At 34.6% G+C, this 16,580-nt stretch overlaps 1 protein-coding gene across 2 annotated transcripts; it reads left to right on the top strand.

Moving 5' to 3' along the window:
• Positions 1-42: 42 nt before the first annotated feature.
• On the top strand, positions 43-16,038 carry mon2 (monensin sensitivity 2). 2 transcript variants are annotated; one of them, XM_008202502.3, is made up of 12 exons: positions 43-428; positions 480-611; positions 661-843; positions 5,432-6,001; positions 6,048-6,294; positions 6,341-6,485; positions 9,813-10,237; positions 10,288-11,158; positions 13,532-13,694; positions 13,740-15,532; positions 15,581-15,660; positions 15,711-16,038. In XM_008202502.3, exons 1-12 carry the CDS (start codon positions 309-311, stop codon positions 15,872-15,874), a joined length of 4,893 nt encoding a protein of 1,630 aa, XP_008200724.2. In that variant the 5' UTR covers positions 43-308; the 3' UTR covers positions 15,875-16,038. The 2 variants fall into 2 exon arrangements, with proteins under 2 accessions (XP_008200724.2, XP_008200722.2); XM_008202500.3 differs by having other exon boundaries at positions 15,708-16,038.
• Positions 16,039-16,580: the final 542 nt, after the last annotated feature.

Genomic DNA, 16,580 nt, shown 5'->3' with positions numbered 1-16,580 from the left:
TCGAGTTTGAGTTTCGTTCATTTGCACAAGTGGGTAGGGAGAGTTTCGTCCGCATGCCGCATGTCAAGTGTCAGTCGGCTAGTCGGTGTTGCAGGTCGAATGTTTTGTAATTAGTCAAATAATTATAAATAATGTCGCAATGGCAATAAGTGAAATTAAATAAAACTAGAGTGAATTGCTGGTGAAAACCATGTGGTGAAACTCACCCGGCGAATGAACAATTCGAAGTGACAGTGACAAATGACAAGTGCCAGCTCAGCTTAATGTTTTCAAAGGATTTTCATTTATTCGACTAATTTTCGAAAATTATGGCGTTTGAGAATGGTGTGCACAATGTGGAAGTATCAGCGGCATTTATCGAGTCGTTACAAACCGATTTCAAGAACCTGGCCTCGGAATCTAAGAAGAAGTATCCGGTTATAAAAGAGGTGACATGGATTGTGATCATGAATTTGTTTATTACCTCCAGTTAATTGCAGTCATGTGAGGAGGCGATTGTTAAACTCAAAGCAGCGGTTTCAACCCCTCAGACTTCCATTTACTACGTTATCAACCAAATTATTTACCCCTTGTCACAGGGTTGCGAAACTAAAGATGTTAAATTGATTAAAGTAGGTTTAAAGGGCAACATTGACCCGTTTGTTAAAACACAAATTGCAGGGTTGCTTACAAATCATACAAAAATTAATAACACACCAGCTGATTGATCAAAAAGGCGCGCTTTACATCACTGACACTTTATGGACTTTGATGGAATCAGGGATTGAAGAAGTTAAAATTCTCCAGTCGGTCACTTTGCTACTGACGACGAACACGGTAGTACATGGGGACACGCTAGCAAGGGTAATTATTAAAATAAACACACCAGAAATGTTAGGGATATTAGTATTGTTTTTTAATGTCAGGGTTGAAATTATTTATTTGTGTACATTTTAAAGATTCTATAAAAATGATTTTGTTTGCCGTTGTTACAATTAATAATAGTAATGTAAAATTTACATTAGTTTATAGGACACGTCAAGGTTTACGTACACATAAAGAAATTACAATCATCTGTTCAGATATTAAAACAGCAGCAATAAACACATCATAAGTGTTATCAAAATTTTTTTTAAAGTCTGTAGTTAAAAAACGGGCCGTAGTAACTTAACAATCTCTGCTTCTATTTATCTAGTAAATTCAATAACATTTTTTTCACATTTTTTTTCAGGTGTTATGATTATGTGAACTGTTTACAATCTCATATTTGTGCTCATTTTTTTAATATAAAGAAGACAATTAAAGATATACAAACTACGTAGTGTTAAAATATTGAATTCTTAAAATTTTGATCATTATTTCTATTAATTATTCTTAATACTTTTCATTGTAGACGAAAAATTTGACTAGCTGAAGAAGCATGTCCCCGACATAATAGCGTAGGAGGCATATGACATTATTAAAGCATGAAATGCAGTTTGTAAGACTAAGAAAAATATTTTCTAAGTATCGTAACAAAAAAATATTTTTTGATATTTTATGTTGCTTAACATGACTTAACACGCCTAAGAATTTTATGTTTTTTGTGTTTTCAAATTTTATATTACTTTTTGTTCTACGTTCAGTTAAACATAGGGCCAAATTTGCAAACCATACACAGCTTTTTCCTGTGTTTGGCACAATTCCTGCTTAAGGCAGACAGCTCTTTAACTAAAGAATCCTTAAATAAGTTTGTTATTAGCCAGAAAATTATTAATTTGTTTTTTTAAGCTGGTTTCTAAGATTTTCGAAAACGTTGGCAAAATCGAAACTGGTCGAAAATTGTTTTAATCCATCTGTTATGTAACGGTATTATTTAATTTAAGGAGAAAATTATCACATCAAGAACACGTTTTATTAATGTAATCTTGGTATCATAAATGTCTTTACTTGGTTTATTTTTAAAAGCATTTTAGTTTAACATTCTTGTTGATAATTGTCCTGCTTTTGAATGGGAAAATATTTTTAAAATTGTAAACAAAAATTTCTAGAATTGATATTGATATTTCTTGAATCAATAAAGTGGCAATTCGCAACTGCAAGTGCATTATGAAGGTCACCAAATCCCTGAAAATGTATCGATTTTGTTGTAATTGTTATTAGTTCTGATGTAATATCTGTTTTATTTAAGGATGTGACTACTTCTTTATGATCTGATAAATCCGGATCTATAACACTAATGAAGAAATTGTCATAAAAAATTGTTATGATGTTATCGAGGCAAAAAAAATAATTAAAATATATGAATGAAATAATAAAAAATATTATTTTAAGTTTTTTCTTTTTTTTGTAAAAACGTCACACAAAATCAAGTTAGAAACAACATAGTTTTAATTTTAATATTAACAACTATTTATTTCCACCTAAGGATACATATGTTATGCGTATAAGACAAGCTCAAAAATTTAACACAAAGAAATTAACATAAAAATTCATCCACTGAATAAAAACAGTTGTTATGAAGCAGTCTTCAAATTAAAAAAAAGTAAATGTTGATAACATTATACACAGGTGACTTTTTAAAAATATTATTGTTGCATTTTGTTGTTGAATGTTACAGTTTATTCCTGTGTTGTGTTCGTGTACCGAATTGTTTTTTTGATACAGTTTTTCTGACTAAGAAAATGTAGATGCTTAGTGCAGTTAGAATATGCAGTTTTTTTAATAACTCCCTAGAAGACTGGGTTTGTGGCACATCTTCGATACGACGTATTTTTTTGTCTTTGAGAACAGCATAAAATGGATCCCCAGGAGCAGATTCCATAAGGACTAAACTTTAGCGAAGTAGAGAGATTTTAGCTGACTTTTATTGAGGATTTGATTTAGTTGTCCAATTTGGGAGGAAATTTTTCTTAGTTTTTTTATTGTATGTTGTCCGTGTATCTTGAATGTGCAAACCAGGGGAGTTAATAAGGACCTAATGTCACCTAATCAATATCCTTATCATTTTCAACTGTTATATTCAGTTTGAATTTTAGTTGTTTTGAGTGAAATTTTAGGAGTTACATATTTGATTTGTTTAGTAATAACTTGCTTGAGGTAAACCAGGTTGACGTTTCTCCAAGTAAGGTAGACAAATTGGATTGGATTTCTGTATGGCTTTTCCCTGTAACTAGAGCAGACGTGTCGTCTGCGTACATAACTATCATATGATTTTTAAGAAAGTCAAAAAGATCATTAATATAGAGTTAGAACAACGTAGGGTCAAAAATGGTTCCTGTTAAACGATTTTTTGGTTGTCCTGATCTAACTGTGATATTTCAACGAACTGCCACCTGCTTTTTAGATCTAAAGCAAACCATTTGTTTACTACGCCACGAATTACATATTGATTTAATTTATCTAGCATAATGTCGAAGTCAACGGAATCGAAAGCTTGTGATAAATCACACAAAACACCAACGGGGTGTTCACTTTCATTAATGTACAGGGGTGCGTAATGTAACTTTATATAAACTATTATGGGTCTATCTCTTTTTGTTTCGGGATTATTCAACTTTTCGTTATAATAATGACCAACATTTGAGAAATCACTGCGAATGATATGGATATTTTCCGATAAATTAGCAACAGAAAAACTTAGAATAATAACTTAAATTAATAACTATTAGTAACTTAGAATAATACTTGTAGTTTTAGCAGATAGTCGACTTTTAGTTAAGGCACGCAGATAATATACAGGGTGTGCCAAAACGCAAAAAGTTGAATAACTCGTTTTTTTCAAATGGAACTGCATGAATTTTATTTTTTTATGTATCGATACCATTTTTGATAAGCTTTCTAATGATATGGGCTTTGCATAGCAGATTTAAAATATTTTTCGAGATTTTTTAAAAATATTTATTGTAATATAAGAATATTTGTTAGCCTAGAATCTGCCAGTCAAATGGTAATTAATTTTTTGATATGTATTAGTGTGACTAATTACATTAGTAATCTATTTATTACCTGATACATAAAAGACTTTCACTCATCAAGAATTATTAATAAAATAAATAAAAAATGACTTTTTATTTTTTTAAACACTCTAAGAAATATTGTAAATTTGCTATATCTACAAACCGCATATCATTAGAAAGCTTATGAAAAATGCTATCGATACGTGTAAGGAAATATGTACATGGTGTTCTATTAAAAAAAATAGTTATTCAACTTTTTGCGTTTTGGTCCACCCTGTACATTATTCGTGTTTCAATAAAAATCGACTTTTTCCTAAAACTATAAGGTATTCTGAATTTTCCTGTTGCAAATTGGCCGAAAAATATTCATAGGCGACTTCGCACTGATTTTTCAAAAATTGATTTTTTTTATAACGAAAAGTTGAACAATTCCGAAACAAAAAAAGATAGACTCATAATACTTTATTAAATAGAATGTAGAATCTAATTATGTGAAAATATATAGGGTGTTCCATTTAAAAAAGTATGACTTTGGTTCACCCCCTGTATACAACACTCTGTGTATAAAAAAAGTATATTTAGTTTGTGGATTTTAAGTCGATCTATCGGACACTGAAAGCAGCATCGCAGTATTTAAATAGCAAAAAAGTTACCCTGTATGACATTAGGTTGGTATAGAATGTACGTATAGCAGACTCTGTGGAGCAGTTAGTTCTAAATCCATGTTGATTTTTATTTAATAGTTGTATTGATTTGTTTATTCCAACTAACATCGTTTATTCGAAGATTTTTGAGTAAGCTGGTGGAAGAGTTACAATACTGACCAACATTTGAGAAATCACTGCGAATGATATGGATATTTTCCGATATTAATTAGCAACAGAAAAACTTAAAATACCTTGTAGCTTTAGCAAATAGTCGACTTTTAGTTAAAGCACGCAGATAATATACAGGTTGTGCCAACTCTGTGGAGCAGTTAGTTCTAAATCCTTGTTGATTTTTATTTAATAGTTGTATTGATCTGTTTATTCTAACTAACATCGCTTATTGGAAGATTTTTGAGTAAGCTGGTGTAAGAGTTATAAGTCGGTAGTTACATACTTCTTGGTTGTCGTTGTTTTTTAATATAGGAATTATTTTTGATATTTTTAGTGCTTCGAGGAAAACACCTTCATTAAACGAACTGATGATAATCAGCAACTATTTTAATTAAAAATGTTGGAATTTTATCTACGCCATAGTAGTTGTTATTTTTTAAGTAACCAAAAAGTTTTAGAACTTTATATTCATTCAAGCTATGTAGAACTATACAATTTGTAATAGGTTTTATATTTGCACTAGACTGCTTGATAAGTTTTCTGGGAGGCACTGGCAGCATTTTCATAGAATTTTTCAAAATTTACATAAAAATTTCATTTATTACATCATTAATAAAAAAAATAGTAAATTACTAATATTCCTAGACTTTTCTGATGTGTGCAATACAATTTTTTTAATTAACGAAATAATTTCAGACCCTGGTTTTGTGTTTCCGCTTGCATTTTGCCAAAAATTCGACGACGATTAACACAGCTGGGGCCACAGTTAGACAGTTGGTGTCTCTCGTGTTCGAACGAGTGGTTGCAGAGGACGAACTCTTATCAAAAAATGATACTGCTCCAGTGCAGAAACAAATCAACATGGAAGACTTCAAAGTACCAAGCGGTACTCCCCCGAAAGGGCTGCCCCCATGTGCCGCCGATGCGTATTTGTTATTTCAGGACTTGGTCCAATTAGTAAACGCCGATCAACCCTACTGGCTGATCGGCATGACTGAAATGACGCGAACTTTCGGCTTGGAGTTGCTTGAGTCGGTTTTGACCCAATTTTCGGTCGTTTTCTACAAAAACGCCGAGTTCAGTTTTCTCCTGAAGGAGCGGGTCTGTGCTCTTGTCATCAAGCTATTTTCGCCCAATATTAAGTACAGGAGCACCATGCCGTCGAACGTGCAGCAAGCAACCCCTTTTGAGAAGCCCTATTTTCCGATAAGCATGAGACTGTTACGGGTTGTGTCTATTTTGATCCAGAAGTACCACAGTCTTCTGGTAAGGACAGACACCCAAGTGGGCATAGTAACATATTGGGTTTCAGGTGACTGAATGCGAAATATTCTTATCTCTGATTGTGAAATTTTTGGACCCTGATAAGCCCACGTGGCAGCGATCACTCGCCTTGGAAGTGTTGCACAAAATGACCATTCAACCCGAACTTTTGAATTCGTTTTGTAAATGTTATGATCTCAACAAACACACCACTAGTATTTTTCAAGATATTGTCAATTCGTTAGGGGCTTACGTCCAGTCACTGTTTGTAAATGCACAGTTACAAATGACGACGAGTATGAAACACTTGTTTGTAATTTATTTTTTAATGTTTGATTTTAGTGACTATAACACAAGGCCAACCTCCGGTGTTTCTGGGGGGTTTACCGGCCGGTCCGGGGGTTTCCCCCCAGCCTGGTTTTCTGATGCGCGGAGTTTGGCTGCCAATTGTGACCACTTTTCCAACAGGACAAACTAAATCTATTTAGTAAGTTGTAATAAAATAACATAACTATTTTTTAACTTGAGTTGTTATTGCTCGATTTTGCTTAGTTTTTAAAACAGTTTGATTTTGTTATTACATAGAAACTAAGAATACTAGTAAAATAGGATTTTACCAATAATGTTCAAACTTTAAGGAAATATTTTTTTAACTCACAGCAATCAAGTAGATAAAAAAATGATGAAGTTTGCCGTAAGTTTTAGATGAAGCACCCTATTTTTTATTTTTACATCTAAAAGACTTTTAAATTATCTGCCTAAGAACATTAACAGTTAACTGTTCCTTCTAATTAATCTAAAGATATTTAACTTTAAACATTAAAAAAATTATTAGTTTTTGTTTCAGTAGTTGGAGAGTGAAAGTTTCAGCTAATAATAACTTTAGTGTTAATCTTGGCCCATTATTCGTCATTTATTACAGTGAAATAACTAAAAAAAATAATATTTATGGCAAATATTTAAATGCTTGTATAAACTCCAATAAATGGTAGAATTACTATGGTTATATTATATGTAATAGTTTACTATGGAAACAACAATCCTCATGAATAATGTGTATTGTTGCTGAAATCAATTTATGTCAAATAATTATACATAATTAAATTATATTATAAATAATTACTATTATAATTACAATTATATTATAATTTTTCATTTTTAATGACCAAAAATTTATATTTTCTTTGCGAGTTCTGAGGATTTAAACACATTTTGAGACCAAAAATCTATATTTTCATTCTGTTTTTATTAAATTAGAACGAAAAATTTACTAAATGACTAAACTTACCTTTTCTGAACGTTTATTCAGCAAAAACACAATTATAGCACAAAATTTCTTGAAAAGTATGCCAATAAATCACAGAATTATGACAAAAATGACATTATTTGCGCAAGTTTTTAGGATTTAAACATGTTTTTAGACCAAAAATCAAGATTTTTCATCCTGTTTTTATTACACTAGAACGAAAAAATTACCAAATTTGATCGAAAATGACCAAAAATTTACCTTTTCTAAACGTTTATTTAGCAAAAACTAAATTATTGCGCAAAATTTCTTAAAAAGTATGTCAATAAGTCACAGAGTTATGTCAAACATGACATACTTTTTGCAAGTTCTAGGATTTAAACACGTTTTTAGACCTAAAATAAAGTTTTTCTTCATGTTTTTATTAAACTAAAACGAAAAAATCACTAAGTTTGTTCGAAAATGACCAAAAATTTACCTTTTAAAAGCGTTATGTTATGTCATAAATAAAATTATTTTCTGAAGATTTAAACACGTCTTTAGATAAAAAATCAAGTTTTTCTTCTCCTGTTTCATTAAACTAGAACGAAAAACGACCGAACTGGTTTGAACTGGTTTTTAGACAAAAAATGAAGTTTTTCTTCCTGCTTTCATTAAACTAGAACGAAAAAATTACCAAATTTGGTCAGAAATGACCAAAAATCTATCTTTTCTAAGCGTTTATTCAGCAAAAACTCAATTATTGCGCAACATTTTTAAAAATGTAAGCCAATAAATTACAGAATTATGTCGAAAATGGCATTATTTTACAAATTCTGAGGATTTAAACACGTTTTTAGATAAAAAATTAAGTTTTTCTTCTTGTTTTTATCAAACTAGAACGAAAAAATTACCAAATTAAGTCAAAAATCTTTTAGTTATAAACTTTAGGTATTTGAATCTTTATGTTTTTAGGTGGACAATTTATTTTATTTTATTTATTTTAATTTATTTAATTACTTTCGTAATTGCAGTGCACTAGACAATTGGTACACATTTAAGTTTGAACAAAAAATCAAATTATTTTAAAATCTAAGCGGAATTGAACAATGCAATCTTACATCAAAATCATCAGCATTAAAAACTACGACCAAAAATGCAATTAAATTTAGGGCGTTCTATTTGAAAAAATATAAGTTTGTATTGTAGCTCATTTCTGAAACAACCTGTATATTAGTTAGTATCTACGGCTTTCGTAAAAAGAAATATTTATTTTTCACTTATTTAACTGTTTTTTCAAACTCGCTGGTATACCATGTACAGTCACCATCATAAAGAATGTTACACTATAAAAGCGGCCGGCTAGGTAGAAGTTGAACTCAACTGCAGCAGTAAATCAATAAACGTCAATAAACATTTCTCTGGAGGTTTCATCTGCTCGGAAGCACGATTTCGTGGTTTTACTTTTGTAAAATCAACCGTGTAAATTAATAAATGTAAATTGATTAAAACTGTATTAGGTAAATAGGTGAGAAATTATTTAATGTTTTCGCTTTTTAAGTAAAGTAAGGTTTTACTTTTCTAACTAAATAATAATAATTTGTTTTTCAATTTTTACGAAAAAACAACGTAATTATTTGTTTAGATGTGTTGCCATTAAAAGGGTCGATGTACTGAAGACGAATTAAACTTTGAATTTAGTTGTCATTTTTTGAATGAACGAATGTTAAATTAACCAAAAATTAATTAAGAACAGTTTTAATGACTTTTATTATTTATTTATTTTATTATAGTTACCTAATGAGCAATGCTCTTTAACAAATTCATTATCTTCTCAATTTGATATTACCTCAGAATAATTTTTGTAGATAAAGTATTAAAATTAAAAATTAAATTAATAAATTTAAAGTTAAGTTTTAAATTAATTAAAATTATATTTTCGTTAGAAAGATGAAACATCAAATTATTCTTTACACACTTTACGCGATAACGTTATATTTCATTAATTACGGCGGTTTACGGAACTTTTAATTGCAATTAATTTTTAATTCGCGACTAATTTGATTTTTATCAATACAAAGTACATGGTAACTTACTTTGAATTAATTTCATGTTGAATTAAATTTTAACTCGATTTCTGTACACCGACTTTATTATATTTATTAATTATTATTAATTACATTAATTATACGATTTTAATTTAATTGATGCTTAAAACCAATTAATGAATCCATGTCGAGAAAACATTAGAACGAGTGCTTGATATAAATTTTACAACATTGATAAACTAAAAGATTTATTACTGTCGGTTTGTATTATTAAATTTGCGATTTTCTCGACGTCAATCGATTTCGCAAAACATTTTAGAGATAGATAGACTATTTATTATGTACATTTATGCAACATTTTACATTCGTGAATGTTACAAGTTGAAAATAAGTTAAAACAATATTCATCGAAGAAATAGGAAACATTCTCTGCAAGAATTATCTTAACTTTAATGAAAAGCATAAGTTCCTTTAAAAAAATATTTTTTACGTAGTTTTTCCGTAATTGCCAAAATAAAAAACTGATTAGAATTTTCGACAGTTTGGAAATGTTGGATAAGATTGAGCCGCCTACAATCCCCGACGGTTATGGCATTTCGATCGCTTATGCCAGTCTTTTGGAGATAATTCGTTCGTTACAAATCACAATCGGGCCTCAGCAACAAGGCGAAGCCGAGCCGCCGCCACCACCTGAGCCTACAGAAGATGAGCGCAAACTCCACACCCAGTTGATAATTTCAAGTTGGTGTGGGTTACTCGCAGCTTTAACGCCACTGATTGACGCAAGTACCGACGAATCAGTCACCGAAAACATCCTAAAAGCGTTGCAAACTTACGCTTCGCTGAGCGGCGAATTGGGGTTGGACACTCCAAGGGATGCGTTTATTACCGCAATTTGCAAATCGTCCCTTCCGCCACATTACGCCCTCACTGTCTTAAACACCGTGTCGAGCGGCATTCGGACAGGTTTGCGCTTTTTCTCTAGGAAAATTTTGGATACATTTAGCTGATTTTAGGACACCGAGACGGCCAGGAATTGCACTCGATTGCAAATTACGGCGAAGCTGATTATAGACAACAAGTCGTCGCCGTCGGGACGCCCCTCCCGACGTCGTCAGTGCCTGCTGGGACGCAGCAAGGCCCAGTTATGCTCACTTCGAAAAATTTACAGGCAATGCGAGCTTTACTTAGCTTGGCTCATTGTCACGGGAGCATCTTAGGCACTTCCTGGCATTTAGTTTTGACAACTTTGCAACATCTTGTTTGGATTTTGGGCCTAAAGCCCTCAACCGGCGGTAGCTTGAAAGCAGGTCGCTTCACAACCGACTCAAACGCGGTTATAACCACTTCGGTAATGGCCGATTTGCCGGTTTTGTCGCAAATGTTGAGCCGCTTGTTTGAAACGAGCCAGTACCTCGACGACGTAGCCTTGCACCACCTTATCAACGCTCTCTGTAAACTATCACAAGAGGCCATGGAACTAGCCTACTCGAATCGTGAGCCGTCGCTGTTTGCCGTTGCTAAGTTACTCGAAACCGGTTTGGTTAACATGCCACGAATTGAGGTTCTGTGGCGGCCTTTAACCAATCATTTGTTGGAAGTTTGTCGGCATCCTCATATCAGAATGAGAGAATGGGGGGTTGAGGCTATAACGTATTTAGTCAAGTCGGCCTTGCATTATAAACATACGGTTCCGTTGAGAGATAACCAAAAATTGCAAACTTTGCTTTTGGGACCGCTCTTTGAACTGTCGTCAGTCCCACATGGGGATGTAAGGCAGAGGCAGCTAGAGTGTGTCCTTGAGATTTTGCACGGAGCGGGAGAAACGCTCTCGCACGGATGGCCACTCGTTTTGGGCATAATTGGCGCCGTCAGCGACCAACACGGGTATGTATTACAATTAAAATCGCAAATTGTCGAGGCACAGTTCACATTTCGTTTTGTGATGATTTCTTAAATTCGGAAGAAAACACGAATAACGAATGACTGTTTGGTTCACTTTCTTTATTGGAAAATTATTACAAAAACATCGAAAAGCTTAACTTTTGGAACAATTTTTGCTTAAATGTATCAGCACTTGTTAACCTTAATTGTACATACATCATATATCGTTTATTTTTTTTTAAGTAGATTCACATAAATTGGAATTGCTTAATAAAAACACAATAATTAGTACTTTATTTAAAAAAATATTTCATATTAACATAAAATAAACAATAAAAAAATAATATAAATATTATACTTTTACAAACAGCAATAAACAAGTAGGGCACAACCTCTTAAAACTTTTTCTGGGGGACAGTTTGTGTTCACTTTGTCTTGAAGATCGTCATATATTTCCCATTTTTCATTTGGCCTTTTACAATAGGCAATAAAATGGCCTACATCACTAGCAAGAATTCCTTCACCGATAATTTCCACTACCCCCTAGAGTTTGTAGTTTAGGTTTTTATGGGTTAATGCTATATTAGCAGGAATTTGGCATAACTGAACACTTCTGTTTGTGTTGGTCAATGAAACTGATGCCCAGTCAATAAATATGTAGTTTCCATTCAAATTTGATTTCACGTTCAGATATTTTTCGTCACATTTTGGACAAAAGCAAGTTTTCTCCATTGTCTTTGTAACAAGCTCAGCTACTAAATTATTGTCACTTAATATAAATGTTGCGTAATTTCTGGTTTCATTGTAACCACACTTAGAGCAAACCGTGATTTTTTTCTTAGACCATTCTAAGAAATTATTAGTAGCTAATCTATTAATAATTACTGCGTACATACGCAAGGAATTTCTATTAGACCATTGAGCCTGAGGACTTCATCAAAAATTTGAGACAAAATTTTAGCTCTTAGTATGTAAAAATGTCTAGATATTTTTCCCTTGACCAAATTCTGCAAAAGTTCGGCCAGAAAATTATCATCTACAACACCCTCTCTACAGTCACAGTAACATGAAGACAATATTTGAACAAGTGCATCAAATCCACACGTATTAGTAAACATAAACTTTTTTTTTATTAATCGTGATTGTTCTTAATGTAGAACAGTTTCCATTTTTAATTAAAGATACAGGAATTGTTTTTGTCCGTGCCGAAAGTTCCATAAATTCCCATTCTTTTTGATTTTCCAGATAAGATCTCCGTGGACGTTTAGGTTTAGTTGCACCTTCCCCTTTCCAGTTTTCAACTGCTCTATCTTCTTCATCTTTCATTGTCTTGTCGTTATCATCGTTTGTTGTTTCCACTTCTTTTGAATTTTTATGTGTTTTCTCTAGCAAAGAAAGAGGGCCGTCTGCTTCTTTGGGTACAGCTGAATATAACTTATCTTCATTTTTGTTAGTATATTTAGGGAAAATATTTTCTTCGCCTTTCTATACTAACATGCTGTCCTTGTTTTTTGAATTTACTAGAGGTATAGCTCCTTCTAAAGTTTCTATGTGGATTTTCAAAACTTTTCTAAGCTTAATAAATTTTGAATTAAAAGTAACTGTTGTTTTCCCAGCTCTTTTTATTTGCAGTATAGCCTTTGCCAGTATTTTTGAAAACGTTCTACTTCATATGTATAAATAAATCGTAGACCACTCGGTGTAAGATTGGACTGTCCGGCCACCGTTAAGAAGTTAACCCACCAATTTTCGATATTAAAAACCAATGTTATTTTCTCAGCACTTTTTGAATTAAGTACAGCACTCGCCAGAATTTTTTAAGGTCTTTTAGTTGACATAAAAAACCCGAAGGCAGTCGCTGTGGTTGGGCTGTCGTTAAGTTAGCCCAACCATTATTTAAAAAAAAAACTTTTTTTTCTCTGTACTTTTTATTTAAAGTACAGCCAGCATTCGCCAGCATTTTTCAAGTTGACATAAAGAAATCGTTTAGCACATGAATGGTTTGGCTGTCGTTAAGTTAGCCCAACCATTATTTAAATTTAAAAAACTCCGTTATTTTCCCAGCACTTTTTATTTAAAATACGGCATTTGCCAGCATTTTTACAGGACTTTTAAATGGCATAAACAAAACGTCCAGCACATAAAATGGTTGGGCCACCGTTAAGTTAGCCCAACCAAAAAAACACAAAAAATCTATAAAACTAACGTAGCATTTTTTAAATAAATAGCTGCATTCTTTAGCACTTTCTGAACACATTTGAATGCCGTATGTGCATTTTCAAAGTGGTTGGGCTAACTTAACGCACGTAAGATACACAATTAAAACAAAGCCACACTTATCAGTTAAGGAGTGTTTGTCAAATGATTATTTTTCAGTGAAAATTTAATACGGATCGCGTTTCAATGCCTCCAGCTGGTTATAACCGACTTCCTCCCTGTGATGCCGTGGCGCTGTTTGCCACTATGCGTCGACACTGTTGCCAAATTCGGCTCCCAAACCCAGGAATTAAACATTTCTTTAACCGCAGTCGGACTTATGGTAACGTTCGTTCTTTTTAAAACAATTTTAACTCAATGTTTTCAGTGGAACATTTCCGACTACTTTCACCAAAACCAGGGCAAGTTGAGCCAGACGTTGACCGAGGACACTACCGTCCTCCCTGACTTTCCAGGCACTTTGAATATGCCAAGTTTCGACAAACTCTGGATGTGTCTATACGCACGTCTCGGCGAACTTTGCGTCGATTCGCGACCGGCTGTGCGCAAATCAGCCGGTCAGACCCTATTTTCAACAATCTCAGCACACGGCGGGCTTTTGAAACAATCAACCTGGCAGGCGATTCTCTGGCAGGTGTTGTTCCCTCTCCTCGATAAGGTCCGAAACTTATCGAATTCAGCAAGCAGTGAGAAAGTTGACGCTGGGGGCAACATACTGATACACCATACGCGCAACACGGCGCAGAAACAATGGGCCGAGACGCAAGTTTTAACCCTGTCGGGTGTGGCACGGGTGTTTAACACGAAGCGACAGTTGTTGCAAGCCCTGGGTGATTTCCCGCGTGCCTGGTCGATCCTCCTGGAATTCATCGAAAATGCGGCCTTGAGTAAAAATAACGAGGTTTCAATCGCCGCACTTAAGTCGTTCCAGGAGATTCTCTTCGTGAGCAAGACGCAGCCGAGTGATAATAAGGCCCTGATTGAGGATCGGGAGATTTGGGCCATTGCGTGGAGGGTTTGGGTCAAAATCGGGACGGAGATAACGATCCCGGCCCTTGAGAGCGAACAAACCGATGATTTTTACTTCCCGAGTCAGACGTTTCTGACGGCTTTGGTCCAGATATTCCCCAGCGTGTTCCAGCATATTAAGAGCAACTTCAACTTGGACGACTTGAAACAGTTGGGGACTGTGCTGACTAACGCGGTCAGTGTCCCGGTTTATGGCGAGTCGACTCCTTACATGATCTCAACTTCGTCAGACGTGAGTCTGACGCCGTTACACGACGGCGTGTTGCACACCATGGAGTTGCTGCAAAAGGAGGCTCTCGCGAGGAATAACAGCAAAATGATCCCGGAGTTGTTCAAGCGGTTGCTCATTTTTGCCCGATTTACCTGCACGCCGCCGAACTCGACCAGACTGGACAACCGACATGCGAAGGTTTCCGATTGGATCACAATGAACTATATTCCATTCGGCGAAAAGGCCATGACTATGACGGTCAAACTGTACGAAAAAACGGCCGAAAATCCGGAAGTGATCGGCGGGAATATCCTACATGGGATAATCGCAGCCTTGCATAAACCTCTAGCTTTAAAATACAACTGCTTCTCTAACAGTATTTGGAAACTGGCGGCTAATAGCCTAATCACTGTGTTAAAAACCGGCCTGAAGGTGGCGCGCGCCAACGGCAACCAGTTCGCCCCAATGTGGCCCGAACTGGCCGCGACTTTGAACGATTTCCTGTTCCCCAGCATGGCGGCGCCGGCTGATAAAGGCTTGGACGAGATGGTGTCCGACGAAGCGACCGATTGCCAGCTCATCGAGCTGCTGAGGACCGAAGTCTTGCCCTATTCGAGTCAAATACCGAAAGATTTTATCATGCAAGTTGTGGTTTTGCTGAACAAGGGTTCGATTCATTCCGCGACGAATGTCAAGACTGACAGCGATTCGGAGTTGACGCTGCGGGAGGAGTTCGCCAAGACGTGTTTCGAGACTTTGCTGCAGTTTTCGTTAATTGATGGCGATAACAGGGCGCTGGTGGTCAACGGTGATGACTTGGCGGGACAGCTTGCGGTCACGTCGCTCTTGCAGCGGTTTCAGGAGGTTTTGGAGAAGTACATCGAGGACGAGAAGCTGAGCGGGAAGTGTCCTTTGCCGAGGTAAAATTGTAGGTTGAAACACTCAAACACCGAAGTGAATGTTTGTAGGTACAGGCTTTCGGAGATCTCGTTCGTGTTGAAAGCTGTGACCACCCTGATCATATCAATGAAAAAGGCGCCCGTTAAAGGTACAGCGTGGATAAGACAGGTCGCTTTGTGACGTAGTTTGTTTCAGAAGATAGTACAGGATGGGAACATTTGATAAAGTTGTACCCGTTTTTAGTCGAATGTACAACGACCACATCCACGCAAGTTTCAAGGCCGTTGCGGGAAGCTCTTCTACAATTCTGTGATTTATTGCAACCACCTGTGACTAAGAAAACAAACGGTGAAAAATACTGAATAGTGTTTGTACCTGCCCCAATATCAATCGTGTCTGATGGTTGATTTGAATTTTCTTTTGTTCAACACACACTTCCAGCGTTTTGCCATGTTTTAGTTTTGATTCATGTTATAGTTTATAAATTTGTAAATTTTAGCGTTTCAAAATAAAATATTGAAAATTGCTCGATTGTCATTTGGTTCCCAAGATTCAGGATAGGGCAATGTAAAAACACCAACAAAAAAAAATCTGGCCAAGATGCTTCTAATATAATTCAAAGAAGCATTTCTACAACATTTGTTAATGTAAGCATTGACGAGTCATTATTTAGAGAACACACAAAAAAATTAATTAAATGCTTGAGATCATTAGTAAATATTAATGTTCTCAAAAATATTTACTATTGTGAAGTGCAATCACTCCTAACATATGTCATACTCTTGTGGGGCACATCTTCTGCAGGAAAGAACTTTTACACACCTACTCTACTAGAGGAAAAGATAGTCTAATCATTCCTCAGCAACATCTTTCAATAACCAATGAAAGCCCTTTAAATATGGCAATAAAAATATTTAATAAAATACCGGAAAACATAAAGAATGATGTGTCATACATGAGGTTCCGGAAAAAAAATTTAATTCAAAAAGCTATTATACAGTAGAAGAATTTTTACAGCGTACCTGAAGATTGTGTACTGTGTATTATACAGAGTGGTTTTTAAAAAAC

This window comes from Tribolium castaneum, chromosome 10, assembly GCF_031307605.1.
Source record: "Tribolium castaneum strain GA2 chromosome 10, icTriCast1.1, whole genome shotgun sequence".
NCBI classification, from domain to species: domain Eukaryota; kingdom Metazoa; phylum Arthropoda; class Insecta; order Coleoptera; family Tenebrionidae; genus Tribolium; species Tribolium castaneum.
The sequence above is the reverse complement of the archived record's forward strand: the minus strand, read 5'-3'. Positions and strand labels throughout refer to the sequence as shown.